This window comes from Nerophis ophidion, linkage group LG25 (genome assembly GCF_033978795.1).
Source record: "Nerophis ophidion isolate RoL-2023_Sa linkage group LG25, RoL_Noph_v1.0, whole genome shotgun sequence".
Classification (NCBI taxonomy): domain Eukaryota; kingdom Metazoa; phylum Chordata; class Actinopteri; order Syngnathiformes; family Syngnathidae; genus Nerophis; species Nerophis ophidion.
Genome location: NC_084635.1, coordinates 35566331 through 35593508, shown reverse-complemented (window position 1 = coordinate 35593508; position 27178 = coordinate 35566331). Strand labels below are relative to the sequence as shown.

Here is a 27178-nt window from a genome sequence, read left to right as displayed (position 1 = left end):
ACTACTTCTACTACTACTACTACTACTTCTACTACTACTACTACTACTACTACTACTTCTACTACTACTACTACTACTACTACTTCTACTACTTCTACTACTACTATTTCTACTACTACTACTACTACTACTACTTCTACTACTACTACTTCTACTACTACTACTACTACTACTAGGGCTGTCCCGGTCTGATATCAGCAAAAAAAAACCAAGTATTGTATCTGATATCAGCTTGCATCTAAAATGTCTGATCCAAGCAGTCCAGCAGAGTGTTTCCTTGTGCAAAGCTAAACTGGCAGTTAACATCTAAATGTCCTCCAATAAGCACAACATTTATTCAGTCAGGCTATAGGCTACTAGGAGCTAGCAGCTACACAACAGCCAAGCACACAATAGCACACAAGCTAGACATGCGTTATAATCATTGCACGATATTGCAGTCTAAAATCTGTCCATTTAAACAAGTATCACAAAATTATAGTTGCATACTACTTCGACATAAAGAGACAGAAGCGTGTTAGAGAGTATCCAGTTGTGACCACTAGGTGTTGCCAAAAACACATTACCACTCCACTTCAATTTAAAGACAGCGTAAGTCCATTTCAGATGGTGAATAATAAATAGATGAGTGTTTTTTTATAACTACTTGATCAAACCTTTTCAAACATTCCACACCACGAAATAATAAAGGAACGAGTGATTCCTGTTGATATTGTATCGTATCAATGTTGATATCGTATTGGAGGTGAAGATTGTTACCCCCGAGTAAAAAGTGAAAAATAAATTTAAGATGTTAAAGTTAAAGTAGCAATGATTGTCACACACAAACGAGGTGTGGAAAAATTATTCTCTGCATTTGACCCATCAACCTTGATCACCTCCTGGGAGGTGAGGGGAGCAGTGAGCAGCAGCAGCAGCCGCGCCCAGGAATCATTTGTGGTGATTTAACCCCCAATTCCAAGCCTGGATGCTGAGTGCCAAGCAGGGAGGTAATGGCTCCCATTTTTATAGTCTTTGGTATGACTTGGCCGGGGTTTGAACTCACAACCTACCCATCTCAGGGCGGACACTCTAACCACTAGGCCACTGAGCAGGTTAACTGTTGACAGTTTAGGGAATAGCGTTAAACACTACTAAAATGTTAAATATTTACATTTATTTCCATCAAAAAGGTTCAGAGAATCAGGAGAAATCACTGCATGTAAGTGATTATATTACGGACCTTTGACCCCTCAGGCGGTACTGCATCAAAAATTGACATAAGTATGTAAAGGATATCACCACATGGGCTCAGGAACACTTCAGAAAAAAACTGTCAGTAACTACGGTTGGTCGCTACATTTGGAAGTGCAAGTTAAAACTCTACCATGCAAACCGAAAGCCATTTATCAACAACACCCAGAAACGCCGTCGGCTTGGCTGGGCCCGAGCTCATCTAAGATGGACTGATGCAAAGTGGAAAAGTGTTCTGACGAGTCCACATTTCGAATTGTTTTAGGAAACTGCGGACATTGTGGAAAAAAAACATTCGGATTGTTTTAGGCGCAAAGTGTAAAAGCCAGCATGTGTGATGGTATGGGGGTGCATTAGTGCCCAAGGCATGGGTAACTTACACATGTGTGATGGTATGGGGGTGTATTAGTGAACAAGACATGGGTAACTTACACATGTGTGATGGTATGGGGGTGTATTAGTGAACAAGACATGACTAACTTACACATGTGTGATGGTATGGGGGTGTATTAGTGAACAAGACATGGGTAACTTACACATGTGTGATGGTATGGGGGTGTATTAGTGCCCAAGGCATGGGTAACTTACACATGTGTGATGGTATGGGGGTGTATTAGTGAACAAGACATGGGTAACTTACACATGTGTGATGGTATGGGGGTGTATTGGTGCCCAAGGCATGGGTAACTTACACATGTGTGATGGTATGGGGGCGTATTAGTGCCCAAGACATGGGTAACTTACACATGTGTGATGGTATGGGGGTGTATTAGTGAACAAGGCATGGGTAACTTACACATGTGTGATGGTATGGGGGTGTATTAGTGCCCAAGGCATGGGTAACTTACACATGTGTGATGGTATGGGGGTGTATTAGTGAACAAGACATGGGTAACTTACACATGTGTGATGGTATGGGGGTGTATTAGTGCCCAAGACATGGGTAACTTACACATCTGTGAAGGCACCATTAATGCTGAAAGGTACATACAGCTTTTGGAACAACATATGTTGTCATTAAAGCACGGTTATCATGGACGCCCCTGCTTATTTCAGCAAAACAATGCTAAGCTACGTGTTACAACAGCGTGGCTTCGTAGTAAAAGAGTGCGGGTACTTTCCTGGCCCGCCTGCAGTCCAGACCTGTCTCCCATGGAAAATGTGTGGCGCATTATGAAGCATAAAATACGACAACAAGACTGTTGAACAACTTAAGCTCTACATAAAACAAGAATGGGAAAGAATTCCACTTTCAAAACTTCAACAATTAGTTTCCTCAGTTCCCAAACGTTTATTGAGTGTTGTTAAAAGAAAAGGTGATGTAACACAGTGGTGAACATGCCCTTTCCCAACTACTTTGGCACGTGTTACAGCCATGAAATTCTAAGTTAATTATTATTTGCAGAAAAAAAATTAAGTTTATGAGTTTGAACATGAAATATGTTGTCTTTGTAGCATATTCAACTGAATATGGCTTGAAAAGGATTTGCAAATCATTGTATTCTGTTTATATTTACATCTAACACAATTTCCCAACTCATATGGAAACAGGGTTTGTAATTCCCCTTCAAAAATTGGTTTCCTCAGTTCCCAAACGTTTACTGGGATTTGTTAAAAGGAAAGGCCATGTAAGACAGTGGTAAAAATGCCATTAAATTCTAAGGTAATAAATATTTGCAAAAAAAAACAAGTTTCTCAGTGTGAACATGAAATATCTTGTCTTTCCAGTCTATTTAATTGAATATAAGTTGAAAAAGGATTTGTAAATCATTCTATTCTGTTTTGTTTTTCTTTACAAATTCCATCATCCCTACTCTGCTTTGGTGTAGACCCAGCTGAGGATCGACTCCTTCTTCCGCATGGAGCAACAGGAGAAGCAGGCCGTCCGGAGCCAGCGACTCCGCCGGGCCGTCACCTGCATGAAGAGGAAGGAGCGAGGGGAGGAAGACCACCTAGAAGAAGAAGAAGGAGGAGGAACCATCGTGTCTCCGTCCAGGCCCAGGAAGGCCAAGACCACGGAGAAGAAGAAAGGTGATTGGAGTGTGGTCAGAGGAGATAGAGATGGGTGTGTGGTCAGAGGAGATAGAGATGGGTGTGTGGTCAGAGGAGATAGAGATGGGTGTGTGGTCAGAGGAGATAGAGATGGGTGTGTGGTCAGAGGAGATAGAGATGGGAGTGTGGTCAGAGGAGATAGAGATGGGTGTGTGGTCAGAGGAGATAGAGATGGGAGTGTGGTCAGAGGAGATAGAGATGGGTGTGTGGTCAGAGGAGATAGAGATGGGTGTGTGGTCAGAGGAGATAGAGATGGGTGTGTGGTCAGAGGAGATAGAGATGGGTGTGTGGTCAGAGGAGATAGAGATGGGTGTGTGGTCAGAGGAGATAGAGATGGGTGTGTGGTCAGAGGAGATAGAGATGGGTGTGTGGTCAGAGGAGATAGAGATGGGTGTGTGGTCAGAGGAGATAGAGATGGGTGTGTGGTCAGTGGAGATAGAGATGGGTGTGTGGTCAGTGGAGGGTTCTTAAGTTCAGCAGGAAGTGGAGAAACTGGGATGGTGTCTCAGAGCGCTGTGAGCTGCTCCTCTCAGGACCGCTCTGAGGTTACAAAGATCGTACCGCAGAAGACGAGTAGGAGGAGTCACAGCAGCTCCGGCGAGGACAGCGAAGACGACAATTATGCGCGGGTTGCTATGGTTACGGCACGATCCGTGTTTAAGGCCAACGTGAGAGGACGCGGCACAAAAAGCAAGAGAGGGAGAGGAAGGGGAAAGAAAAACTAAAAACAGGATTTTTTTATTTTGTAGTTTTCCTAGTTTATTTTAAACGTCAAAAAACTAATAATAATAAAAGGAAAAATAATCAGGAACATTGAATTAATCATGTGTAAACGCTGAATATATGCTCCTTTAAACGTCGGTGCACAGATGAGTGACTTCTTTTCTCCCAGCTCCTGAATGACATTCTTACAATAAAATTGCTTTTGTGTCAAAATATTGTTTTTTGTTTCATTTATTTATTTAAATTGTGCATGCAAGGAATTCACTGCGATTAGTCACAACTAATCAAACTATGAAACTTCTAAATGTCCTCCAACAAGCACACAATTTCTTCTGTTTTAGTCAAGTCATTTACAAAAGGTAAACATGGTAGGCTGTAGGCTACTAGGAGCTAGCAGCTACACAACAGGCTACTAGGAGCTAGCAGCTACACAACAGGCTACTAGGAGCTAGCAGCTACACAACAGCTAAGCACACAGTAGCACACAAGCTTGACGTACGTGGTGATGATGATTGATATATTGCAGTGTGAAACGGCACATTTGTCTATATAAACACGTCTCAAAGTTAGAAATGTATTAAAAAAAGGCCCAGTAACAAACGTGTCCGCTTCATTCAAACTTTCTGCATCGTTGGCTTAACTTCATGAAACTTTGTGATCACTGGGTGTCGTCAAATACAAATTACTACTCCACTTTCACTTCAAGACAGCATAAGTCCATTACATATGGTTGACAAAAAATAGACTAGTATTTTAAATTGTATTTGTCAATATAAAAGTGGTCAATAGTAGTTTGTTTTTAATCTAAAAAGTTTTTAAGAAAAAAATACGTAAATATATATATATATATGTGTATATATATATATATATATATATATATATACGTATATATATATATATATATATATATATATATATATATATATATATATATATATATATGTATATATATATATATATATATATATATATATACACACACACACACACACACATGCAATTTTAAAGAAAATAGTATATTCATTTCTTTTAATCTATTATCGTAAATTAGAAATGTATTTTAAAATTGGAAAAATTAAATTCAGACAGATACCTCAGAAAAACACATAATGAGAACTGCAAACAGTATACCGGCAAAATTGACTAAAACAACTAGCATTCTAGCATTACCATGCTAACAATAGCATGTTTACAGTTTGCTTTAGTGAAATAGTAAAACATGACACTGCTAAAATGGCAAAAAAAAGTTTCAGGTACCAAAATATATTACTCTGAGATGTGCATCTGAAAAATATTCAAGTACAGTGCTTAGGATGCATCAAGAACCAAAACATGACTGAGGTGTACACCTACAAGATTTGCTAAAAAGCTAGCATGCCAACAGGTAGCATTCGTCAAGTAACATTTTGATGCTGAGCTGCAGACCTTAAAATTAGTGGAAAAAGCTAGTATAATAACAGGTAGCTTTTGTCAAGTAACAAAATATTTGACGCTGAAGTGTATACCTTTAAAAATTGCACACAAAAAAAAGCTAGCATGCTGATGTTCGCAAGCTAACAGATAGCATTTGTCAAGTAACTAAATATTTGATGTTGAGGTGTATACCTGATAAATATGCAAATAAAAGCTTTCATGCTAACAGGTAGCATTTGTCAAGTAACACAATATCTGATGCTGAGGTGTATAGCTGGAAAATTTGTGAACATTGTAGCATGCTAACAGGTAGCATTTGTCAAGTAACACAATATTTGATGTTGAGGTGTATACCTGGAAAAATTTGACAAAAAAAGATAGCATACTAACAGGTAGCATTCGTCACGTAACACAATATTTGATGCTGAGGTGTATACCTGGAAAAATTTGCCAAAAAAAAGCTAGCATACTAACAGGTAGCATTCGTCAAGTAACACAATATTTGATGTTGAGGTGTATACCTGGAAAATCTGCAAAAAAGCTAGCATGCTAATATTAGAATGCTAACGATTGTGCCGCGGGCCGTTAAAAAAAATCAAGCACGGGCCGCACTTTGGACACCCTTGGTCTAGAGTTTCACGTTGTCTTTATTTCAAACCCCAAAGGTGTCTTGTTGGGTTGGTGGCAGCAGGCAGCTGTCTCTGTCGCTCACAACCTCCCGGAGACTTTGGAGAGCCTGAAATGCACGCGGCAGCCCAGCCCGGATATTTGGACAAGAAGTTGGCAAATGCCGGATTCGGTGGCCCTGCTCTTTGTAATCTAAAACCAGGCCAATCGCTGCCGGAGATCTGAACCCAGATCCACCGTAATCACGGGAAAGATCTGGAGATTTGTCCCGTGTTTTGGACATGGAGACTGGGCGTCCTGAGGACCGAACCCAGACTGGAGGAGAAGGTGAGGAGCAGTTTTTCCAAAATGTTATGGCTGAGATTCATTCTTAAGCGTGAAGATTGTGTGTGGAGAAATGTAGCACATGTTATTTGCACACAAAGTCCTGAAGTGGTCTCTGCCTGGGGTCGGGGTCGGGGTCGGGGTCGGGGTCCCCCCCCCCCCCCCCCCCCCCCCCAGCGTCCCTGCTGCATAACTCGGGTGGTGTCAGCCGTGGCAGCGAGTACTACCACATAGCAGGGGAGTGATGTGTGATTACAAAGACAAACAGCAGCATGAAGAGAGGAATGACAGGAAGCTCTGAGATCAAGCTCTTAGGGGCTTCAACCTTTTCTAAAAAGCTGTTAGGGACTTCAACCTTTTCTAAAACCTGGACCCCCAACTTGAGGGAAAGATGGAGCCGGTACCTCCTTACTGATATATGCTGTTTCAAATTGTGTTTGTAAATAAACTGGTCCTAAAGGCAGCTTGTTAGTGTGTGTGATGCTAAGCTGTTCAAATAACGCCGCTAATAGTTAGCTGGCAACTAGCATGCTAATTGCTAGCTAGCTAGCTACAAACATATATCCACAAGGTACATAAAAGTCAAGATACTTTCAACATATTACACAATTTTACACTTCCATCAGCTTGAGCAAATTATGACTTTAACAAAACTTTTCAAGGGAAGAAAATAAGAGCTGATACAAACAGAGTATCAAAAATAATAATAAACAACAATGATAAAATACAAAAAGACCAAAAAAAGGCTATTTAAATCACTTTAATGTCTTCAATAAATATATCCATTTAAAGGCTTTTGTACTATGAACCATTTTCCAAGATTTAATTGATCATTTGAAACTATTAAGCCAATTAGAAAATGTAGGTTTTACTTTCATTAAATTGACATTTATGTACAAAAAAAATTTAGCTGGCAGCAAATGTTGACAAACAGAGTCCGTGAGATATCAATTTAAGGGCTTTTGTACTTTAACCATTTTCCAACAGTTCATTGATCATTTGAAACCTTTAAGCCAATTAGAAAATGTAGATTTTACTTTCAGAAATTGACATTTATGTACAAAAAAAATTTAGCTGGCAGCATAATAATGTTGACAAACGAATAAAGTCCGCGTTCTCGCGAATTAGGCCCGCGTTTGCGCAAACAGTCAAATTTCGCAGAACTCAAGTCCAGGTTTGCACAGAGTCTTCGTTTATGCAAACAGAGTCTTCGTTTATGCAAACAGAGTTACAGTTTATGCAAACAGAGTTACAGTTTATGCAAACAGAGTTACAGTTTATGCAAACAGAGTTGCAGTTTATGCAAACAGAGTTGCAGTTTATGCAAACAGAGTTACAGTTTATGCAAACAGAGTTGCAGTTTATGCAAACAGAGTTGCAGTTTATGCAAACAGAGTTACAGTTTATGCAAACAGAGTTGCAGTTTATGCAAACAGAGTTGCAGTTTATGCAAACAGAGTTACAGTTTATGCAAACAGAGTTGCAGTTTATGCAAACAGAGTTACAGTTTATGCAAACAGAGTTACAGTTTATGCAAACAGAGTTACAGTTTATGCAAACAGAGTTGCAGTTTATGCAAACAGAGTTGCAGTTTATGCAAACAGAGTTGCAGTTTATGCAAACAGAGTTACAGTTTATGCAAACAGAGTTACAGTTTATGCAAACAGAGTTGCAGTTTATGCAAACAGAGTTGCAGTTTTTGCAAACAGAGTTACAGTTTATGCAAACAGAGTTACAGTTTATGCAACAGAGTCGCAGTTTGTGCAAACAAAATTTGCGTTCGCCCTAACGAACTTTGTGCGTGCAGACAGAGTCCACGTTGTGTGAATAAAGTCCTCGTTGTTGTAAACAGAGTCCACAGTGACATCTAGCGCGCTAATTGTTAGCTTTTTCTTTTTTTTCCTCTCTGTTGAACAAAAAACATTTATCCAGATATCCAGTTTGCATAAAAGTCGAGGCTCTTTCAACATCTTCAACAATGTTACACTTCCATCAGGTTGAGCAAATGTTGACTCTAACAAAAGTTACAAAGTTAAAGTAGCAATGATTGTCTCACACACACACACTAGGTGTGGTGAAAGTTGTCCTCTGCATTGGACCCATCCCCTTGTTCACCCCCTGAGAGGTGAGGGGAGCAGTGAGCAGCAGCGGCGGCCACGCCCGGGAATCATTTTTGGTGATTTAACCCCCAATTCCAACCCTTGTCAACCAACATGTCAAGGAAAGAAAATAAAAGCAAATAAAAAATAAGTCGAAAATTCCCACGGAAATGTTGCTGGTCCTGCTATCTGGGCCTTGGACCTCTGGTCTGGGGTCACCGGGGGTCACCGGGCTTTGAAGAAGTTGTCTGAATCTGGGAGTGAGTCAATGAGAGATTTAGCTGACTTCCTTGGCTTTGAGGGCCAACACAAGCAAAATGGGGTTAAATCACAAACAGCTAGTTGGGGACAATTTAGAATATATTCACATTTTTGGCACTTATGAGGATCCAAATCCAGAAAAAGGGGTGGTGGTCATGAAGTTGGATAATTAAAATGAATCCATGTGATGAAATAATGACTGATTCTTTCCACGCTGGACCCAAGTGGCTGCTGCTGCGGATGCAGAACTGGTCAAAGCCATCATGGCGCGCCAGTTCCACCCTTCTGTCCTGGGCCCAGAGCCTTGGGAAGGTTACATCTTCTCCGACCTGGAGATCCGGATTAAAGAATCCACAGACCTCTACGGAGCTGTCCTCTGGCCCTCCGTATGTGTGAGCTGATCCATGGTCTCTCTATTGTTTGAAGTCAAGCAGCGGCAGTTTTAAGACTGTTGAACTCTATGACCCCCCAGGCGATGGTGCTGTGTCACTTCCTGGAGACCAACTGTGACACGTACAACCTGATGGACAAGAACCTGATTGAACTTGGTGCAGGAACTGGTCTCGTCTCCATTGTTTCCAGTCTACTAGGTAGGGGATCTTGCCGTAGTCGATACCTAGGAATTTCTACCATTCTTAATACTTTTTTTAAAACACGATTTAAAAAAAAAAAAACACCCAAAAAAAACATTTACCCATGCATTTTTTTAATTCACAAATTTTATTGAGAAGTGTTTCTGCGTTCAAATAGGGAGTCTGCAAAGTCCAGGTTCGCTCTCAGTCTGTGATTACGCCAACAGAGTTTACGCACGCAGTCAAATTTCGCAAATATGGAATCTGGAATCACGCAAACAGAGTTGTTGTTTGCGCAAACAAAATCCACATTCGCGCTAACGAAGTATGCGCTGCAAACACAGTTCGTGTTCTTGCAAACGGAGTCCAGGTTTGCACAAACACTTGAATTTCACAAATAGGGAGTCTGTAACGTCTATGTTTCAGTCTGTGTTTATGCCAACACAGTTTACACACACTAAGTCCCCAGCAGACTCTGCGTTCCTGAGAGCAGACTCCGCGTTCGCACAGCAGACTACCATTCGCGAAGCAGACACCACGTTCCTGAAAACAGACTCCGCGTTCGCGCAAACAGTCGAATTTCGCAGAAATAAAGTCCGGGTTTGCACAGAGTCTGCGTTTACGCGAACAGAGTTGCAGTTCGCGCAAACAAAATCTGTGGTCGCGCAGACTGATTCCACACATGCAGACAGATTCCGCGTTCACACGGCATAGCTCGGTTGGTAGAGCGGCCGTGCCAGCAACTTGAGGGTTGCAGGTTCGATTCCCGCTTCCGCCATCCTAGTCACTGCCGTTGTGTCCTTGGGCAAGACACTTTACCCACCTGCTCCCAGTGCCACCCACACTGGTTTAAATGTAACTTAGATATTGGGTTTCACTATGTAAAGCGCTTTGAGTCACTAGAGAAAAGCGCTATATAAATATAATTCACTTCACTTCACTTCACAAACAGTCGAATTTCGCTGAAATAAAGTCCGGGTTCGCTTTGAGTCTGCGTTTACGCAAACAGCGCAAACAAAATCCTCGTTCGCGCTGATGAAATCTGTGCGTGCAGACAGAGTTCGCATTCTTGTAAATTGAATCCGCTTTCCGTGATTCGGGTCCACATTCGTGCAAAGAGTCGAATTTCGCAAACAGGAAGTCCGCATTTGTGCAAACAGTCGAGTTTCACAGGAAAAAAGTCTGCGTTCACGCAAAAGTTGCAGTTCGCGTAAACAAAATCCACGGTCATGGTAACCGAGTCTGCGCGTGCAGACAGAGTCCACATTTGCGCAAACAGTCGAATTTTGCAGAAATAAAGTCCGGATTCGCTCTGAGTCTTCATTTACGCCAACACAGTTAGCGTTGGCGTAAACTGTCGAATTTGGCAAATATGAAGTCCGCATTTGCGCAAACAGAGTTGGTCTTCACACAAATGTTTTTAATTTTGCAGGAGTGCACCTCAATGTGGAATATTTTGTTACTTGACAAATGCTACCCGTTAGCATGCTAATGTTATTGTGCTAGCTAATTTAGCAGGTATAGAATAGAAAGTACTTTATTGATGCCTGGGGGGAAATTCAGCACCACAGTTCGCTCACAATAAACAATAATAATAATAAATAATATATGACATATATTATATATAATATACACCTCTTAGCATGCTAATGTTAGCATGCCAGCTTTTTTAAAGCTCATTCTGTAGAAATACACCTCAGTCCTACCGGAGTCATTGATGCGTGCTAACACTTTCCAACGCTTGTTGGAAGTTCAAGTCTAATCTTGTTGGCCTTTTTTCATTCCAATGAATCAAAAAGTCATTTTTCTTTTGTATGTGCTAAGGTGCAAAAGTCACGTCTACTGATCTCCCAGATGTTCTTGGCAACCTCCAATGCAACATCTCCCGCAACACAAAAGGACGATGTAAATATACGCCTCTGGTAGGTCTGAAAGTTCCTAATACAATGCATGCATACTACAGTTGAACACTGGAATGCCCAAAAGGCAGCCAATTGGCTGAATTCCCTTTTTTGGGAGGAAAAAAATTTGAGAAAATGTTGTCATGCAACATGTTTTATGAATATTCTGACGATAAAAAATTACAAGACAAAATTATGTAATTTTAGAAGATTGTTATGAAATCAAAAATGTTATGAAAAAAGTCAATGTAGTTTTTTTTACAATAAAAGTTAGTAATATTGTGAGAAAAATTATTATGTCAGACTATTTTGAGGATTTTTTAAAATATCAAAAATGATGCTATTTTAAAAGATTAAAGTGAAATATGCTGTGAAATTTTGTTAAATGCAATATTGTGAGAAAATAAATGTTTTACAAGAATTGTGTAAAATTATTTTAAGCAGAAAATATATGAAGAAAAAAAAATTATAGTAAAAAACGAATGTTTAGAAAATTTGTTGCAATATTGTTTGGAAAAGTTTTCACATGAGAATTTTGAGGGTTATTCTGGGAATTTTTAATTTTACAAGACACATTTATGTAATTTAACAAGATTAAAGTCAAATATGTGATGAAAAAAGTATGAAAATGTTGTTTTTTGCATTTACAAAAAAGGTTGTCATTGTCAAAAAATTATGCCGGGTTATTTTGGGAATAAAAAAAAAATGCAGGAAAAAATGATTCCGTTTTAAAACATTAAAGTGAAATATACTTTGAAAAAACTTTTTTTTAGTCAAATGCAATATTGTGAGAAAAAATTTGTTTTACAAGAACTTTGCCATTTTGTATGATTAAAGTCAAACACATTGTGAAAAAAATGTATATATTTTTTTAGAAAAGATTGTGAGGAAAAGTTTTCACACGAGAATAATTAGGATTATTCTGAGAATTGTAAATTTTTTTAAAAGGCAAAATTATGTAGATTTTCAAGATTAACTATATTATGAAAACGTTTTTTTTAAACAAAGTTAGTTATAGTGTGAGAAAAGTCAGTCTTTCTACAAGAATTATGCATTGTAGAAATATTTTGAGAAGAACGTTCACATGGATAAAAAAAAATTAAAAATATTGTGGGGAGAAAAAAAAGTTGTTTTTGTAAAAAAAAACTATGTCATATGTTATGTTGTGGGGGAAAAGTTGTCATTCTACAGCAATACTCTGGACATATTTTGAGAAAAAAAACAATCAGATAATGGCGTTGAAGTAAAAAAAATGGTCAGTTTTGCACGTAAATATGGACTAGAAAAGAAAGAGTATTTTGAATCAGATCAGAGATATTTACTGCTAATATTAGAGCAGCAACATAACCCTCGCCCGAATCGGAGCATTGGAGTGGTCCACAACATTCTGATGTCATGTCTACATTCACAACAGAAAGGTGGCTAATTGTCGGCCGTTGAGTGGTCAATTGGACACTAACAGCCTTTGGGCTCCCTCCTGGGAATTGCAGGCGGAGTAAGAAAACCCTGCAGTATTGAACGGTGGCCTGAATGTGTTTGGCAGGTCACAGAACTGGTGTGGGGCCCAGACGTGGAGCAGAGGTTCCCCCACAGCACGCACTGCTTCGACTACATCCTGGCTGCAGACGTGGTGTACGCCCACCCCTACCTGGACCAGCTGCTGGACACCTTCACCCACCTGTGCCAGGGGAACACACAGATCCTGTGGGCCATGCGTTTCCGCCTGGACGCAGAGAACACTTTTGTGGAGCGCTTTAGAGAAGGTTTCCACCTGGAGGAGCTGTACGACCTCCCCAGTCTCAGCATCAAACTGTACCGAGCCTGGAGGAGGGAGCAGGGCAGGTCTGTGGCTTTTTGAACTCCACACTTTCTACTATTGCAAATGTGGACTCTGTTCCTTTGCAACAGTATGTTGGACCTTCTACCCGACCCATTTTGTTGGACACTCAGAAGTCAAGTCTTCCAGAAAACAGGTCTCAGATAAATGTTACAGCGTCGGTCTCATTCCCGCAGAACTCTTGTGGATTGTGTGCTAAGTGGGTGTGTCCACACAAAAGAGGATTTATTTGGAAAAATATTCACTCTCTTTATAAAAAAAAAAGAGTAGACAAGACCCATCAATCAAACAATTATTTTAATTAATACTTTTTACTTGAGTACCACTTTTTGTAGGTCTTTTTCTCTCTCGATCACTTTTGTTTTCTTCCTCTTCCTGCTTTTATTTGCATGTATGATGACACAAAACATTGGCTGGAGTGCGAATTGTAGTGATGGGTAAAAATGACACCTCAGTGAGGATTTGGCACACTTAATGGTTGGATTGACACGCCGCTCATACTGTGGTCTTGTTTCTCAACCGCGCAATCTGATGGATTAAAAAAGGCACTTACATTTGCCCGAACTGTTATATATATATCATTTATTTGTTTTTGTTTTATAAGTCACATTTTAAGAATATTAGGGCATTAAGTAAACATACAAAAAAAAACATCTTATAATGACAGAACTGAAGTTGATCTAGAGAGTTCAGCGTTAAAAGCAACAATAAACACTATTTTTAAAGTGGAGTCCTTTATGGATCCATGAGAATTTTAGTGAGATTTAAAAAATTAATATATGAATAAAAATCAATCTTGTTATGAATTATTGACCTATTCATGGATTTAATTATTCTACACCAAATATTCCACATCAAATAAATATTTTTGGGGGGAAATATTGCATATTTTTTGTTTGCTGTAAAAAAAAAAAACCCAAAAAACAAAGTTTTCTATGACAAAAAGGGCATAAAATAAACAAACAAAAAATAATAAATTCTGAAGTTGATCTAGAAATGTAAGTGTTAAAAATAAAAACACTTTTTAAGTGGAGCCCTTTTGGGTCCCTGAGAATTTTAGTGGGGTACAAAAAAAAAAACTGTCAAAAAATAATGAATCAAACTGATTCTTGTTATGAATTATTGACCTGTTCAAAGCTCTGAATACTTCACATCAAAATATCCACATTGAAATATTTTTGGGGGAATGCAAAAAAACTACTGTAAGTTTTCTATGACAAATAGGGCATAAAATAAACTAACAAAAAAACCAACGACAGAAATGAAGTTGATCTAAAGATTTAAATGTTAAAAATAAAAGCACGTTTTGATTTGGAGCTCTTTTGGGTCACTTAAAATTTTAGTGGGATTTAATGTCTAAAAATAATAAAAAATGTCTAAAAATAATAAAAAAATATCTAAAAATATCTGAGTACATCTAGTTTCATACTGGGGCCTTGTGGTTGTACTGTGAGTGGACGCTTGACCCTGTGACCCCCAGGTCGGGCTCTCAGTGAGCAGGGTGACCTGAGGCTATATAAACTTCACCCGCTGCCACGAGTCTGCAAGTCTCTGGGCGGACTTCCCAGCAGGAGTCAGTTGACCACTTGGCTCTCAACTCAAGTATGAACAGTAAATATGTTGGAGTTTTAGCACCATCACTGAATTTGATATGCGTAGGAAAGAAGTGCACTGCATGGGCGGCTGGACGCTGGAGGTCGTCTGCAGCACCGGAACTCGAGCGATTTACAAGCAGCGTCCTCTGTAGTGGACAATTCACATAAAACACTGCAATGATTACAGGAGAATATTGCAAATGTTTTCCATCTTTACATTGATCTGATCTAGCCGGGTGTGGAAAATGTGACTGTGATGCATTAAAGGTGCCGCTAATTAAAGCCGAGTGTTGGTGAGGACTTGACCATGTGATACGTATCACGATGCCTGCGATACGGTGTTGCAATAGTCTGCTTGGTTTACTGTTGCGTTGTTTTTATTTGATAGGGACAACAATCGCTCAGGAAAAAAAAAGTTGATTCACAACTGAATCGCGATTCTTAATAATCTGATTCTAAATTGATTCCTTTTGAAAAAAATAAAAAAAAATAAAATCCTTAAATTACATTTTTTAAGAAATAAAAAAATATATAACACTGTCAAAAATATTATCCGTGTTAAATGGAATTATGAGAAATAGTTACATGGAAACAGTATCTTACATGAATTGTAAGACCACTTAGCATGAATTGATGAACGTGGACCCCGACTTAAACAAGTTGAAAAACTTATTGGGGTGTTACCATTTAATCAATCAATCAATCAATGTTTACTTATATAGCCCTAAATCACTAGTGTCTCAAAGGGCTGCACAAACCACTACGACATCCTCGGTAGGCCCACATAAGGGCAAGGAAAAACTCACACCCAGTGGGACGTCGGTGACAATGATGACTATGAGAACCTTGGAGAGGAGGAAAGCAATGGATTTAGTGGTCAATTGTAGGGAATATGTACTGTACTGTGCAATCTACTAATAAAACTTTCAATCAAACAAAACAAATCAGCCACCATTTTTACTGCAGTTTTATGAAAGTGCAGAAGCTGCTGTTGACCTCTTGGCAAGGTCACCTTTGTGAAGGAGATCTTCATCTCGATGGGTTTCTTATCTGGTTGAATAAAGGTTCTATTAGGTATAAATACAAACCCTGTTTCCATATGAGTTGGAAAATTGTGTTTGATGTAAATATAAACAGAATACAATGATTTGCAAATCATTTTCAAGCCATATTCAGTTGAATATGCTACAAAGACAACATATTTCATGTTCAAACTCATAAACATTATTTTTTTGTGCAAATAATCATTAACTTTAGAATTTGATGCCAGCAACACGTGACAAAGAAGTTGGGAAAGGTGGAAATAAATACTGAATAAGTTGAGGAATGCTCATCAAACACTTATTTGGGACATCCTACAGGTGTGCAGGCTGATTGGGAACAGGTGGGTGCCATGATTGGCTATAAAAGCAGCTTCCCACAAAATGCTAAGTCATTCACAAGAAAGGATGGGGCGAGGTACACCCCTTTGTCCACAACTGCGTGAGCAAATAGTCAAACAGTTTAAGAACAACCTTTCTCAAAGTGACATTGCAAGAAATTGAGGGATTTCAACATCTACGCTCCATAATATCATCAAAAGGTTCAGAGAATCTGGAGAAATCACTCCACGTAAGCGGCATGGCCGGAAACCAACATTGAATGACCGTGACCTTCCATCCCTCAGACAGCACTGTATCAAAAACTGACATCAATCTCTAAAGGATATCACCACATGGGCTCAGGAACACTTCATAAAACCACTGTCAGTAACTACAGTTGGTCGCTACATCTGTAAGTGCAAGTTAAAGCTCTACTATGCAAAGCGAAAGCCATTTATCAACAACATCCAGAAACCCCGCCGGCTTCTCCTGGCCCGAGATCATCTAAGATGGACTGATGCAAAGTGGAAAAGTGTTCTGTGGCCTCAGGAGTCCAAATTTCAAATTGTTTTTGTAAATATTCGACATGGTGTCATCCGGACCAAAGGGGAAGCAAACCATCCAGACTGTTATCGACGCAAAGTGTAAAAGCCAGCATGTGTGATGGTATGGGGGTGCATTAGTGCCCAAGGCATGGGTAACTTACACATCTGGGAAGGCACCATTAATGCTGAAAGGTACATACAGGTTTTGGAACAACATATGCTGCCATCTAAGCGCCATCTTTTTCATGGACGCCCCTGCTTATTTCAGCAAGACAATCCCAAGCCACATTCAGCACGTGTTACAACAGCACTCATAAAAAAAGAGTGCGGGTACTTTCCTGGCCCGCCTGCAGTCCAGACCTGTCTCCCATGGAAAATGTGTGGTGCATTATGAAGCGTAAAATAGGACAGCGGAGACCCCGGACTGTTGAAGGACTGAAGCTCTACATAAAACAAGAATGGGAAAGAATTCCACTTTCAAAGCTTCAACAATTAGTATCCTCAGTTCCCAAACGTTTATTGAGTGTTGTTAAAAGAAAAGGTGATGTAACACAGTGGTGAACATGCCCTTTCCCAACTACTTTGGCACGTGTTGCAGCCATGAAATTCTAAGTTAAAGTTAAAGTTAAAGTAACAATGATTGTCACACACACAATTGGTGTGGCGAAATGTGTCCACTGCATTTGACCCATCCCCTTGTTCACCCCCTGAGAGGTGAGGGGAGCAGTGAGCAGCAGCGGTGCCACGCCTGGGAATCATTTGTGGTGATTTAACCCCCCATTCCAACCCTTGATGCTGAGTGCCAAGCAGGGAGGTAATGGCTCCCATTTGTATAGTCTTTGGTATGACTCAGCCGTTGTTTGAACTCCCGACCTAACGATTTCAGGGCAGAAACTCTAACCACTAGGCCACTGAGTAGGCTAATTATTACTTGCAAAAAAATAGTAAAGTTTATGAGTTTGAACATCAAATATGTTGTCTTTGTAGCATATTCAACTGAATATGGCTTGAAAATTATTTGCAAATCATTGTATTCTGTTTATATTTACATCTAACACCATTTCCCAACTCATATATACACACACACACACACATATATATAAATATACATATATATATAAATATACACACACATATATATATATATATATATATATCTTGATTGGATTATCCAGAGAATAGTGCTCGATACCGATACAAGACTACTTCATCTCTACAGAACTGTTTCATGAGGGGTTCCCTCAATCATCAGGAGATCTCCTGATGATTGAGGGGGGGGGGGGGGTGCTTACAAGCATCAGTCGTTTACCAATCGAAGGTAACACGCAAGGACATTAACACATCCAACACGTACGTAGGATTAACCGAAGGAGCGTTCAAAACAAGATGGAATAATCACAACGCCTCCTTTAGAAACCAGACTTTGCGGAATTCTACAGAACTCAGCAAACACATTTAGAACCTCAAAGACAATAATGTTGAATATTCAATAACATGGCAAATTCTTGCATCCAGCACACCTTACAACAGTGGTAATAAAAGATGCAACTTATGCTTAAAAGAGAAACTGTTTATCATATATCATCCAGACCTGTCATCCCTCAACAAGCGCAGTAAGATTGTATCAGCATGCCGTCACAGACGGAAACACCTCCTAGGTAACACATGAGCCAATCACCACACCCTACGCCTGCCTGTACCCACCCACTCTGTGCCCTATATAAACCATTGTATGTGAATGCTTCCATTAAAATCTCCTGATGATTGAGGGAACCCCTCATGAAACACTTCTGTAGAGATGAAGTAGTCTTGTGATTTTTTTCCCACACACATATATACATACATGTATATACAAACTGTATGTATATCTATGCATACACACATATATACTGTATATATATATATATATATATATATATATATAGAGAGAGAGAGAGACAGAGAGAGAGAAATATAAATATATATATATATATACACACACACATATGTATATATATGTATATATACATATATGTATATATATATATATATATACACACACACACACACACACACACACACACACATATATATATATATATATATATATATATATATATCCTTGATCTCAGATTAATATTCTTGGGGTAAATTATATAATTAATATAATAATGAGAGTTATCGTGATATATTGCAATATTGAGCTTTTCCGACACACTTGCAACTAGTCCACTTGTCCACCGCACTGCAGACGTTTCATCCCAGAGACATTTGGCCATGGAGTCAGAGCCCCTTGCCAGCTGTCGGATTTGTTAAATCCCGCACATCACTCATAAAGCCACAATCCCCCAGCATTCTTTGCAGCGCCCAGCGAGCGCCACGTGGGATCACGGAGCGGGAGTGGCGTGATCCCACTGTGGCCGACGTGTCTTTGTCCATGCCAACCTGCCAGCTGAAAAGCCCCCGAGCCCCCGAGCCCCCGACCTGGCACACACCTTGTCAACAAACTCTCAAAACAACTTCATTTGCTGCCTGTCATCCAGATTGTGGAAAAATCTGCCTTTTCCTTCTCCCTCGGGCAAGGTGGACAATCATGTGATCTCAGCACTGCCAGCTGGGGTGACCCCACAGAGAGGGTCACCTGACCTCATGTCAGCACTGCCAGCTGGGGTGACCCCACAGAGAGGGTCACCTGACCTCATGTCAGCACTGCCAGCTGGGGTGACCCCGCAGAGAGGGTCACCTGACCTCATGTCAGCACTGCCAGCTGGGGTGACCCCGCAGAGAGGGTCACCTGACCTCATGTCAGCACTGCCAGCTGGGGTGACCCCGCAGAGAGGGTCACCTGACCTCATCCCAGCACTGCCAGCTGGGGTGACCCCGCAGAGAGGGTCACCTGACCTCATCCCAGCACTGCCAGCTGGGGTGACCCCGCAGAGAGGGTCACCTGACCTCATGTCAGCACTGCCAGCTGGGGTGACCCCGCAGAGAGGGTCACCTGACCTCATCCCAGCACTGCCAGCTGGGGTGACCCCGCAGAGAGGGTCACCTGACCTCATGTCAGCACTGCCAGCTGGGGTGACCCCGCAGAGAGGGTCACCTGACCTCATGTCAGCACTGCCAGCTGGGGTGACCCCGCAGAGAGGGTGCCTGGTTGGTGAAAAGGAGCTGTAACTGGGACTTATGTGGCAGCAGCGTTCTACTTCTCCGTGTCGGGGGCGCAGATGGATGAGGTTGCATGCCAGCCTGGTCCTGTTACCATCCATCTTGGTCAAGAAACCCAAGTCAGCGACCTCATTTCTTTTGACAACATTAGAATGAAAAGAAATGTGTTGCCTTCTAATGGATGATGTCAATAATGTAAATAAGTCTTGAAGTATATGAATGTGTATATACACACACACACATATATATACACATATACATACACACACATATATAAATACATACATATATATAAATACATACATACAAAAATAAATACACACACACATATATATATATATATATATATATATATATATATCCTGATGATTGAGGGAACCCCTCATGAAACAGTTCTGTAGAGATGAAGTAGTCTTGTGATTTTTCCCACACCTACATATTGCGCTCTACCACGGTATCGAGCACTATTCTCTGGATAATCCAATCAAGACATATATATGTATATATATATATATATATACACACACATACACATATATACACACATACATACACACATATACACATACACATATACATATATTTTTTCTACCGCTTATTCCCTTCGGGGTTGCAGGGGGCACTGAAGCCTATCTCAGCTACAATCGGGCGAAAGGTGGGCTAGACATGCTTATAGACTAGATAGGACAGCTCTGGTCAGACTAGGCTTTATTGGAATGTATTTGTTTTAAGAAGTGTTACAAATATGAAAGATGGATGTGTTTGCTGTCCCGACAGACTGCATGTGAAGCATGTGCAGCTTGTGAAAGATGTCCAAGCAGCACACATCCTTCCAAGAAGCACATGTTTACTTCAAGACGCACACGCCGAGTATTTAGGAGGGACTATTCTTGGTGTGCTGGTGGGTCAAGCAGTTGGACGCCACAGTCATTGTTTTGGAGGGAAGCAGGCGCAGGTCATCCATGCTAGCATGACATCGCTCGCAAATCATCTGGTCGTCTGCTCCCGCCCGCGCTAAAAATACCCAGGTGCCTCTTGTGATGATGATGATGATGATGATGATGATGATGATGGGGGAGTGGCCTACCCTCCCAGATGCGGAGTGGACACACAACTCCTGGACAAGAGTGTACAAGTGGGAGTGGACACACAACTCCTGGACAAGAGTGTACAAGTGGGAGTGGACACACAACTCCTGGACAAGAGTGTACAAGTGGGAGTGGACACACAACTCCTGGACAAGAGTGTACAAGTGGGAGTGGACACACAACTCCTGGACAAGAGTGTACAAGTGGGAGTGGACACACAACTCCTGGACAAGAGTGTACAAGTGGGAGTGGACACACAACTCCTGGACAAGAGTGTACAAGTGGGAGTGGACACACAACTCCTGGACAAGAGTGGACAAGTGGGAGTGGACACACAACTCCTGGACAAGAGTGTACAAGTGGGAGTGGACACACAACTCCTGGACAAGAGTGTACAAGTGGGAGTGGACACACAACTCCTGGACAAGAGTGTACAAGTGGGAATGGACACACAACTCCACAGAAGGCAGCCTGCAAGGTCGCTTCTCAGGTAAGCAACTTCAAGATGGAACTTTTTGCTGGGAAATGTCCTCTGCAGTGCACGTTTGTGTTTGGCATAACAGGTCTGTGTGTGTCTTCTTTGACTATTCATCACATTCATCATATTAAACATATTCATCATATTAATCACTTTAATCACTAACTATTTTAATCATATTAATCATATTAAATGAGGTTAATCACATTAATCATTAATTGTATTAATCATATTAATCAGGTTAATCATACTAATCACATTCATCATATTAAGCATAATAATCAGATTAATCATATTAAACATATTCATCACATTAATCACGTGAATCATAAATGTTTTCTTGGTCTCAAATGTCCACTGCAGAGGACGCCGGGTCCAAGATTCCATTTGAATGCACAAGTTCAATATATGTAATTATTGGCCATGTCAATCATGATTTATTTATTTATTCATCTGCATAATTAATAAGTTCAATATGTAATTAGTGGCAATGTGTGAATGTCAAACATGATATATTTATTTATCTGCATAATTAAGGCTTTATTTTGCAGGATTCATCAGTCCATGATCATAGACTAGATAGGACAGCTCTGGTCAGACTACTGTAACCTATATGTGCTACAAATCAATGCTATAATAAAGAATTATATATATATATATATATACATATATATATATATATATATATATATATATATATATATATATATATATATATATATATATATATATATATATATATATATATGGGGTGTCATGGGCTAGGAACAGAAGATTAGTTTCAACTCGGAGAGAGAGGCAAAGCTTGAATTGTAGTCTGGTTGACACCGTGTATTAGAGAATTAGTGACGGACAGCAGACACACACACACACACACACACACACACACACACACACACACACACACACACACACACACACACACACACACACCCGCACACACACACACACACGCACACACACACACACACACACGCACACACACACACACACACACACACACGCACGCACACACACACACAATGAGTTGAATGGCCATTCAACATGAAAGCAATTTGAAGAGAAAAACATAAGTAGTATATACAAATATACAAATATACATTTAAGTTAATCAGGATCTTGTTCAAATCTCAGTTCAGATAGTTGTTCTTGGAAAAAGGACGGCAGTACAGTCCATGTTCTGCAGGTAAAGGTGAGCGTTGTAAAAGGTTGGCTGGAGAGTCTCTTACCAGCCCAGACAGAGCAGGTTGTGCTCAGCTTCCTGGCTGGAATCTTCCAAAACTCATCCTTGGACTAGATCAGGGCTGTCAAACTCCAATACAAAGTGGGCCAAAGTTTCAAACGGAACAAAGCCGGGGGCCAAGGTTGAACAAATGAACTTTTAATAGGGACCCAAAGAAGTTTTGCATTGAATATTGAACAAGCAAGGCTTATATAACTTTATAGTGACATGCAAATCCAGTTTCAAATAATGATAACATTTAATTTTCATTTTTTTCGTATTTTCTCCTCTTTTAAACCGTTCAATTGTTTTTTTCATCATTTATTCTCCACCAAAAACCTTCCGTGAAAGGAAAAAAAAATGTACGACGGAATGACAGACAGAAATACCCATTTTATATATATATATATATGTACATATATATATATATAGAGAGATTTATTTATTAAAGGTAAATTGAGCAAATTGGTTATGTCTGGCAATTTATTGAAGTGTGTATCAAACTGGTAGCCCTTGGCATGAATCAGCAGCCAAGAAGTAGCTCTTGCTTTCAAAAAGGTTGCTGACTCCTGACCAACACAAAGCACTCAGTGCACTAAATGTACTTATTATCTAAACACATTTAATGTACTTATTATCTAAACACATTTAAAAGTACATTCAATACACAAATGTGATCATTAGTTGAAGTCATAAACCCTTTAATAAGGAGGACAGAGAATGTGCCAGAAAGATGTTGCATTGCAGAAAGATGGATGCTTAAAGTGTTGTTGTCATAAATATGGACTCACCCACTCAGCTTCTGCAGTCAAACACAGCTTCATGACAAACAATGGAAGTCAGCTTCATGACAAACAATGGAAGTCAGCTTCATGACAAACAATGGAAGTCAGCTTCATGACAAACAATGGAAGTCAGCTTCATGACAAACAATGGAAGTCAGCTTCATGACAAACAATGGAAGTCAGCTTCATGACAAACAATGGAAGTCAGCTTCATGACAAACAATGGAAGTCAGCTTCATGACAAACAATGGAAGTCAGCTTCATGACAAACAATGGAAGTCAGCTTCATGACAAACAATGGAAGTCAGCTTCATGACAAACAATGGAAGTCAGCTTCATGACAAACAATGGAAGTCAGCTTCATGACAAACAATGGAAGTCAGCTTCATGACAAACAATGGAAGTCGGCTTCATGACAAACAATGGAAGTCAGCTTCATGACAAACAATGGAAGTCAGCTTCATGACAAACAATGGAAGTCAGCTTCATGACAAACAATGGAAGTCAGCTTCATGACAAACAATGGAAGTCAGCTTCATGACAAACAATGGAAGTCAGCTTCATGACAAACAATGGAAGTCAGCTTCATGACAAACAATGGAAGTCAGCTTCATGACAAACAATGGAAGTCAGCTTCATGACAAACAATGGAAGTCAGCTTCATGACAAACAATGGAAGTCAGCTTCATGACAAACAATGGAAGTCAGCTTCATGACAAACAATTTAAGTCAGCTTCATGACAAACAATGGAAGTCAGCTTAAATGACAAACAATGGAAGTCAGCTTCATGACAAACAATGGAAGTCAGCTTCATGACAAACAATGGAAGTCAGCTTCATGACAAACAATGGAAGTCAGCTTCATGACAAACAATGGAAGTCAGCTTCATGACAAACAATGGAAGTGGGCTCCATAAAGTGACAAATAGTCATGTAGTTTCAAATATTTCAGGTGAAAGTGAGATTTAAAACTTACCTGCAGCAGAAATACAATCACTTCCTGTCTCCTGGCTACTTCCTGCTAGCGGCTAATAAGCACCACTCATTGGACCGTGGCGGTCACGTGACGAGGGAGGACTGCCCGAACTCCCAAAGAGTAAACTGGGCAAGAGCATACCAGTCACTTTGGGCTACCGGCAAATAACCACAGCTGATTGGACTGTGGCGGTCATGTGACTAGGAAGCACGCAAAGAGTAAATACAAAGGCAAGAGCCTAATAGTCTCTGCAAATGTTTGTATGTATTTGACACCTGCCTTACACTAGGCTTTATCAAGAAGGATTCTACAGTCCATGATCATGGACTAGATAGGACAGCTCTGGTCAGACTAGGCTTTATCAAGAAGGATTCAACAGTCCATGATCATGGACTAGATAGGACAGCTCCGGTCAGACTAGGCTTTATCAAGAAGGATTCTACAGTCCATGATCATGGACTAGATAGGACAGCTCTGGTCGGACTAGGCTTTATCAAGAAGGATTCAACAGTCCATGATCATGGACTAGATAGGACAGCTCTGGTCAGACTAGGCTTTATCAAGAAGGATTCTACAGTCCATGATCATGGACTAGATAGGACAGCTCTGGTCAGACTAGGCTTTATCAAGAAGGATTCAACAGTCCATGATCATGGACTAGATAGGACAGCTCTGGTCAGACTAGGCTTTATCAAGAAGGATTTTACAGTCCATGATCATGGACTAGATAGGACAGCTCTGGTCAGACTAGGCTTTATCAAGAAGGATTCAACAGTCCATGATCATGGACTAGATAGGACAGCTCTGGTCGGACTAGGCTTTATCAAGAAGGATTCTACAGTCCATGATCATGGACTAGATAGGACAGCTCCTGTCAGACTAGGCTTTATCAAGCAGGATTCAACAGTCCATGATCATGGACTAGATAGGACAGCTCTGGTCAGACTAGGCTTTATCAAGCAGGATTCAACAGTCCATGATCATGGACTAGATAGGACAGCTCTGGTCGGACTAGGCTTTATCAAGCAGGATTCAACAGTCCATGATCATGGACTAGATAGGACAGCTCTGGTCAGACTAGGCTTTATCAAGAAGGATTCTACAGTCCATGATCATGGACTAGATAGGACAGCTCCTGTCAGACTAGGCTTTATCAAGCAGGATTCAACAGTCCATGATCATGGACTAGATAGGACAGCTCTGGTCAGACTAGGCTTTATCAAGCAGGATTCATCAGTCCATGATCATGGACTAGATAGGACAGCTCTGGTCGGACTAGGCTTTATTGAAAAGTTTTCATTATTTCATGTTCATGACTAGTTAGGACAGCTCTAGTCAGACTAGGGTTTATCGAGCAGGATTCATCAGTTTATGCTCATAGGCTAGATAGGACAGCTCTGGTCAGACTAGGCTTTATCAAGTAGGATTCTACAGTCCATGATCATGGACTAGATAGGACAGCTCTGGTCAGACTAGGCTTTATCAAGTAGGATTCTACAGTCCATGATCATGGACTAGATAGGACAGTTCTGGTCAGACTAGGCTTTATCAAGCAGGATTCAACAGTCCATGATCATGGACTAGATAGGACAGCTCTGGTAAGACTAGGCTTTATCAAGCAGGATTCATCAGTCCATGATCATGGACTAGATAGGACAGCTCTGGTCAGACTAGGCTTTATTGAAAAGTTTTCATTATTTCATGTTCATGACTAGTTAGGACAGCTCTAGTCAGACTAGGGTTTATCGAGCAGGATTCATCAGTTTATGCTCATAGGCTAGATAGGACAGCTCTGGTCAGACTAGGCTTTATCAAGTAGGATTCATCAGTCCATGATCATAGACTAGATAGGACAGCTCTGGTCAGACTAGGCTTTATTGAAAATGTTTCATTATTTCATGTTCATAGACTAGATAGGACAGCTCTAGTCAGACTAGGCTTTATCAGACAAGCTTTATTAGCTAATGCTCATAGATTAAAAAGGACAGCTCTAGTGAGACTAGGTAGGCTTTATTGAACAGGTTTCATTAGTTCATGCTCATAGACTAGATAGGACAGCTCAAGTAAGACTGATATTCATCCATCAGGTTTCATAATGATATGCTCATGGACTAGATAGGACAGCATTAGACGGACTAGGCTTCATTAGTTAATGCTTGTAAACTAGGTGAGACAGCTCTAATCTGACTAGGCTTCTTTGAGCAGGTGTCATTATTTTATGCTCATAGACTAGATAGGACAGCTGTAGTCAGATTAGGTTTCATCGAGCAGGCGTCAGTAGCTCATGATTATTGACTAGTTAGGACAGCTGTAGTCAAACTAGCTTCCATTAAGCGGGCGTCATTAGTTCATGATTATAGACCAGTTAGGACAGCTGTTGTCAGACGAGCCTTTTTTGAGGAAGCATCATTAGTTTATGCTCATAGTCGAGATAGGACAGTTCTAGTCAGGACTAGGCTTTATTGAGTCATGCTGATAGGCTAGATAGGACAACTCTTATCTGACTAGTGCTGTCCTATCTAGTTAATGAACATAAGCTGCTCCTTGGCAGGCTTCATCCGTCAATGATCATAGACCAGATAGGACAAAACTGTCCTATCTGGTCTTCCAGCACAATCTGAATCCAAGTCCAACTAGGATTTAATCACCTGAGAATACTTTGGTCACCTTTATTTTTTTATGTCAGCAGGACAGGACAAGAAGTGTGTGAGGAGCAAAGTGGACATGAAGCAAGAAGAGGAAGAAGAGAAGGAGAAGAAAGGTAAGAAAGGTTAGAAAAGTGAGAACGATGAGCATAGTAGGAAAGGTAAAAAAGAAAGAAAGCTCAGTTAATCACAAAAAGTAATTAAAGTAAGAACATTCAGTTAGTTAAGAAAAGTAAGAAAGATGACAAAGGTAAGAAAAGTGAGAAAGTTAAAAAAAAAAGTAAGAAAGTTCAGTTA

General features: G+C 40.3%; 3 protein-coding genes across 6 annotated transcripts in view; all 3 read left to right on the top strand.

Moving 5' to 3' along the window:
* Positions 1-4221, top strand: part of ercc5 (excision repair cross-complementation group 5) — a 35347-nt gene extending 31126 nt beyond the window's left edge. For both annotated transcript variants that reach the window (XM_061886923.1, XM_061886924.1), the window contains one exon: positions 3063-4221. In XM_061886923.1, the coding sequence (XP_061742907.1) occupies positions 3063-4010 (948 nt within the window). In that variant the 3' untranslated portion in view covers positions 4011-4221. The remainder of the gene's footprint in view (positions 1-3062) is intronic.
* A 1870-nt stretch (positions 4222-6091) lies between these two features.
* mettl21e (methyltransferase like 21e) lies at positions 6092-14919 on the top strand. 2 transcript variants are annotated; one of them, XM_061887133.1, is made up of 5 exons: positions 6092-6375; positions 8958-9118; positions 9205-9322; positions 11129-11226; positions 12749-14919. In XM_061887133.1, the coding sequence occupies exons 1-5, from the start codon at positions 6330-6332 to the stop codon at positions 13061-13063; spliced, it is 738 nt and encodes a 245-aa protein (XP_061743117.1). In that variant the 5' UTR covers positions 6092-6329; the 3' UTR covers positions 13064-14919. The 2 variants fall into 2 exon arrangements, with proteins under 2 accessions (XP_061743117.1, XP_061743116.1); XM_061887132.1 differs by having other exon boundaries at positions 8958-9124.
* Positions 14920-20715: 5796 nt separating this feature from the next.
* The window catches only part of LOC133542934 (protein-lysine methyltransferase METTL21C-like), a 13878-nt gene continuing 7415 nt past the window's right edge, over positions 20716-27178 (top strand). The window contains exons 1-2 of one of the 2 annotated variants that reach the window (XM_061887209.1): positions 20716-21265; positions 26926-26997. In XM_061887209.1, coding sequence (XP_061743193.1) covers positions 20728-21265; positions 26926-26997 — 610 coding nt within the window. In that variant the 5' untranslated portion in view covers positions 20716-20727. The remainder of the gene's footprint in view (positions 21266-26925; positions 26998-27178) is intronic. The other variant, XM_061887211.1, reaches the window with a different exon arrangement.

Bases quoted from the DNA above. Each gene is read 5' to 3' on its own strand.
- mettl21e (XM_061887132.1), top strand. From the start codon at position 6,330: ATGGAGACTGGGCGTCCTGAGGACCGAACCCAGACTGGAGGAGAAG. The intron at 6,376-8,957 runs GTGAGGAGCAGT...GCTGGACCCAAG, and splicing joins AACCCAGACTGGAGGAGAAG to TGGCTGCTGCTGCGGATGCA. The intron at 9,125-9,204 runs GTGAGCTGATCC...ATGACCCCCCAG, and splicing joins TCCTCTGGCCCTCCGTATGT to GCGATGGTGCTGTGTCACTT.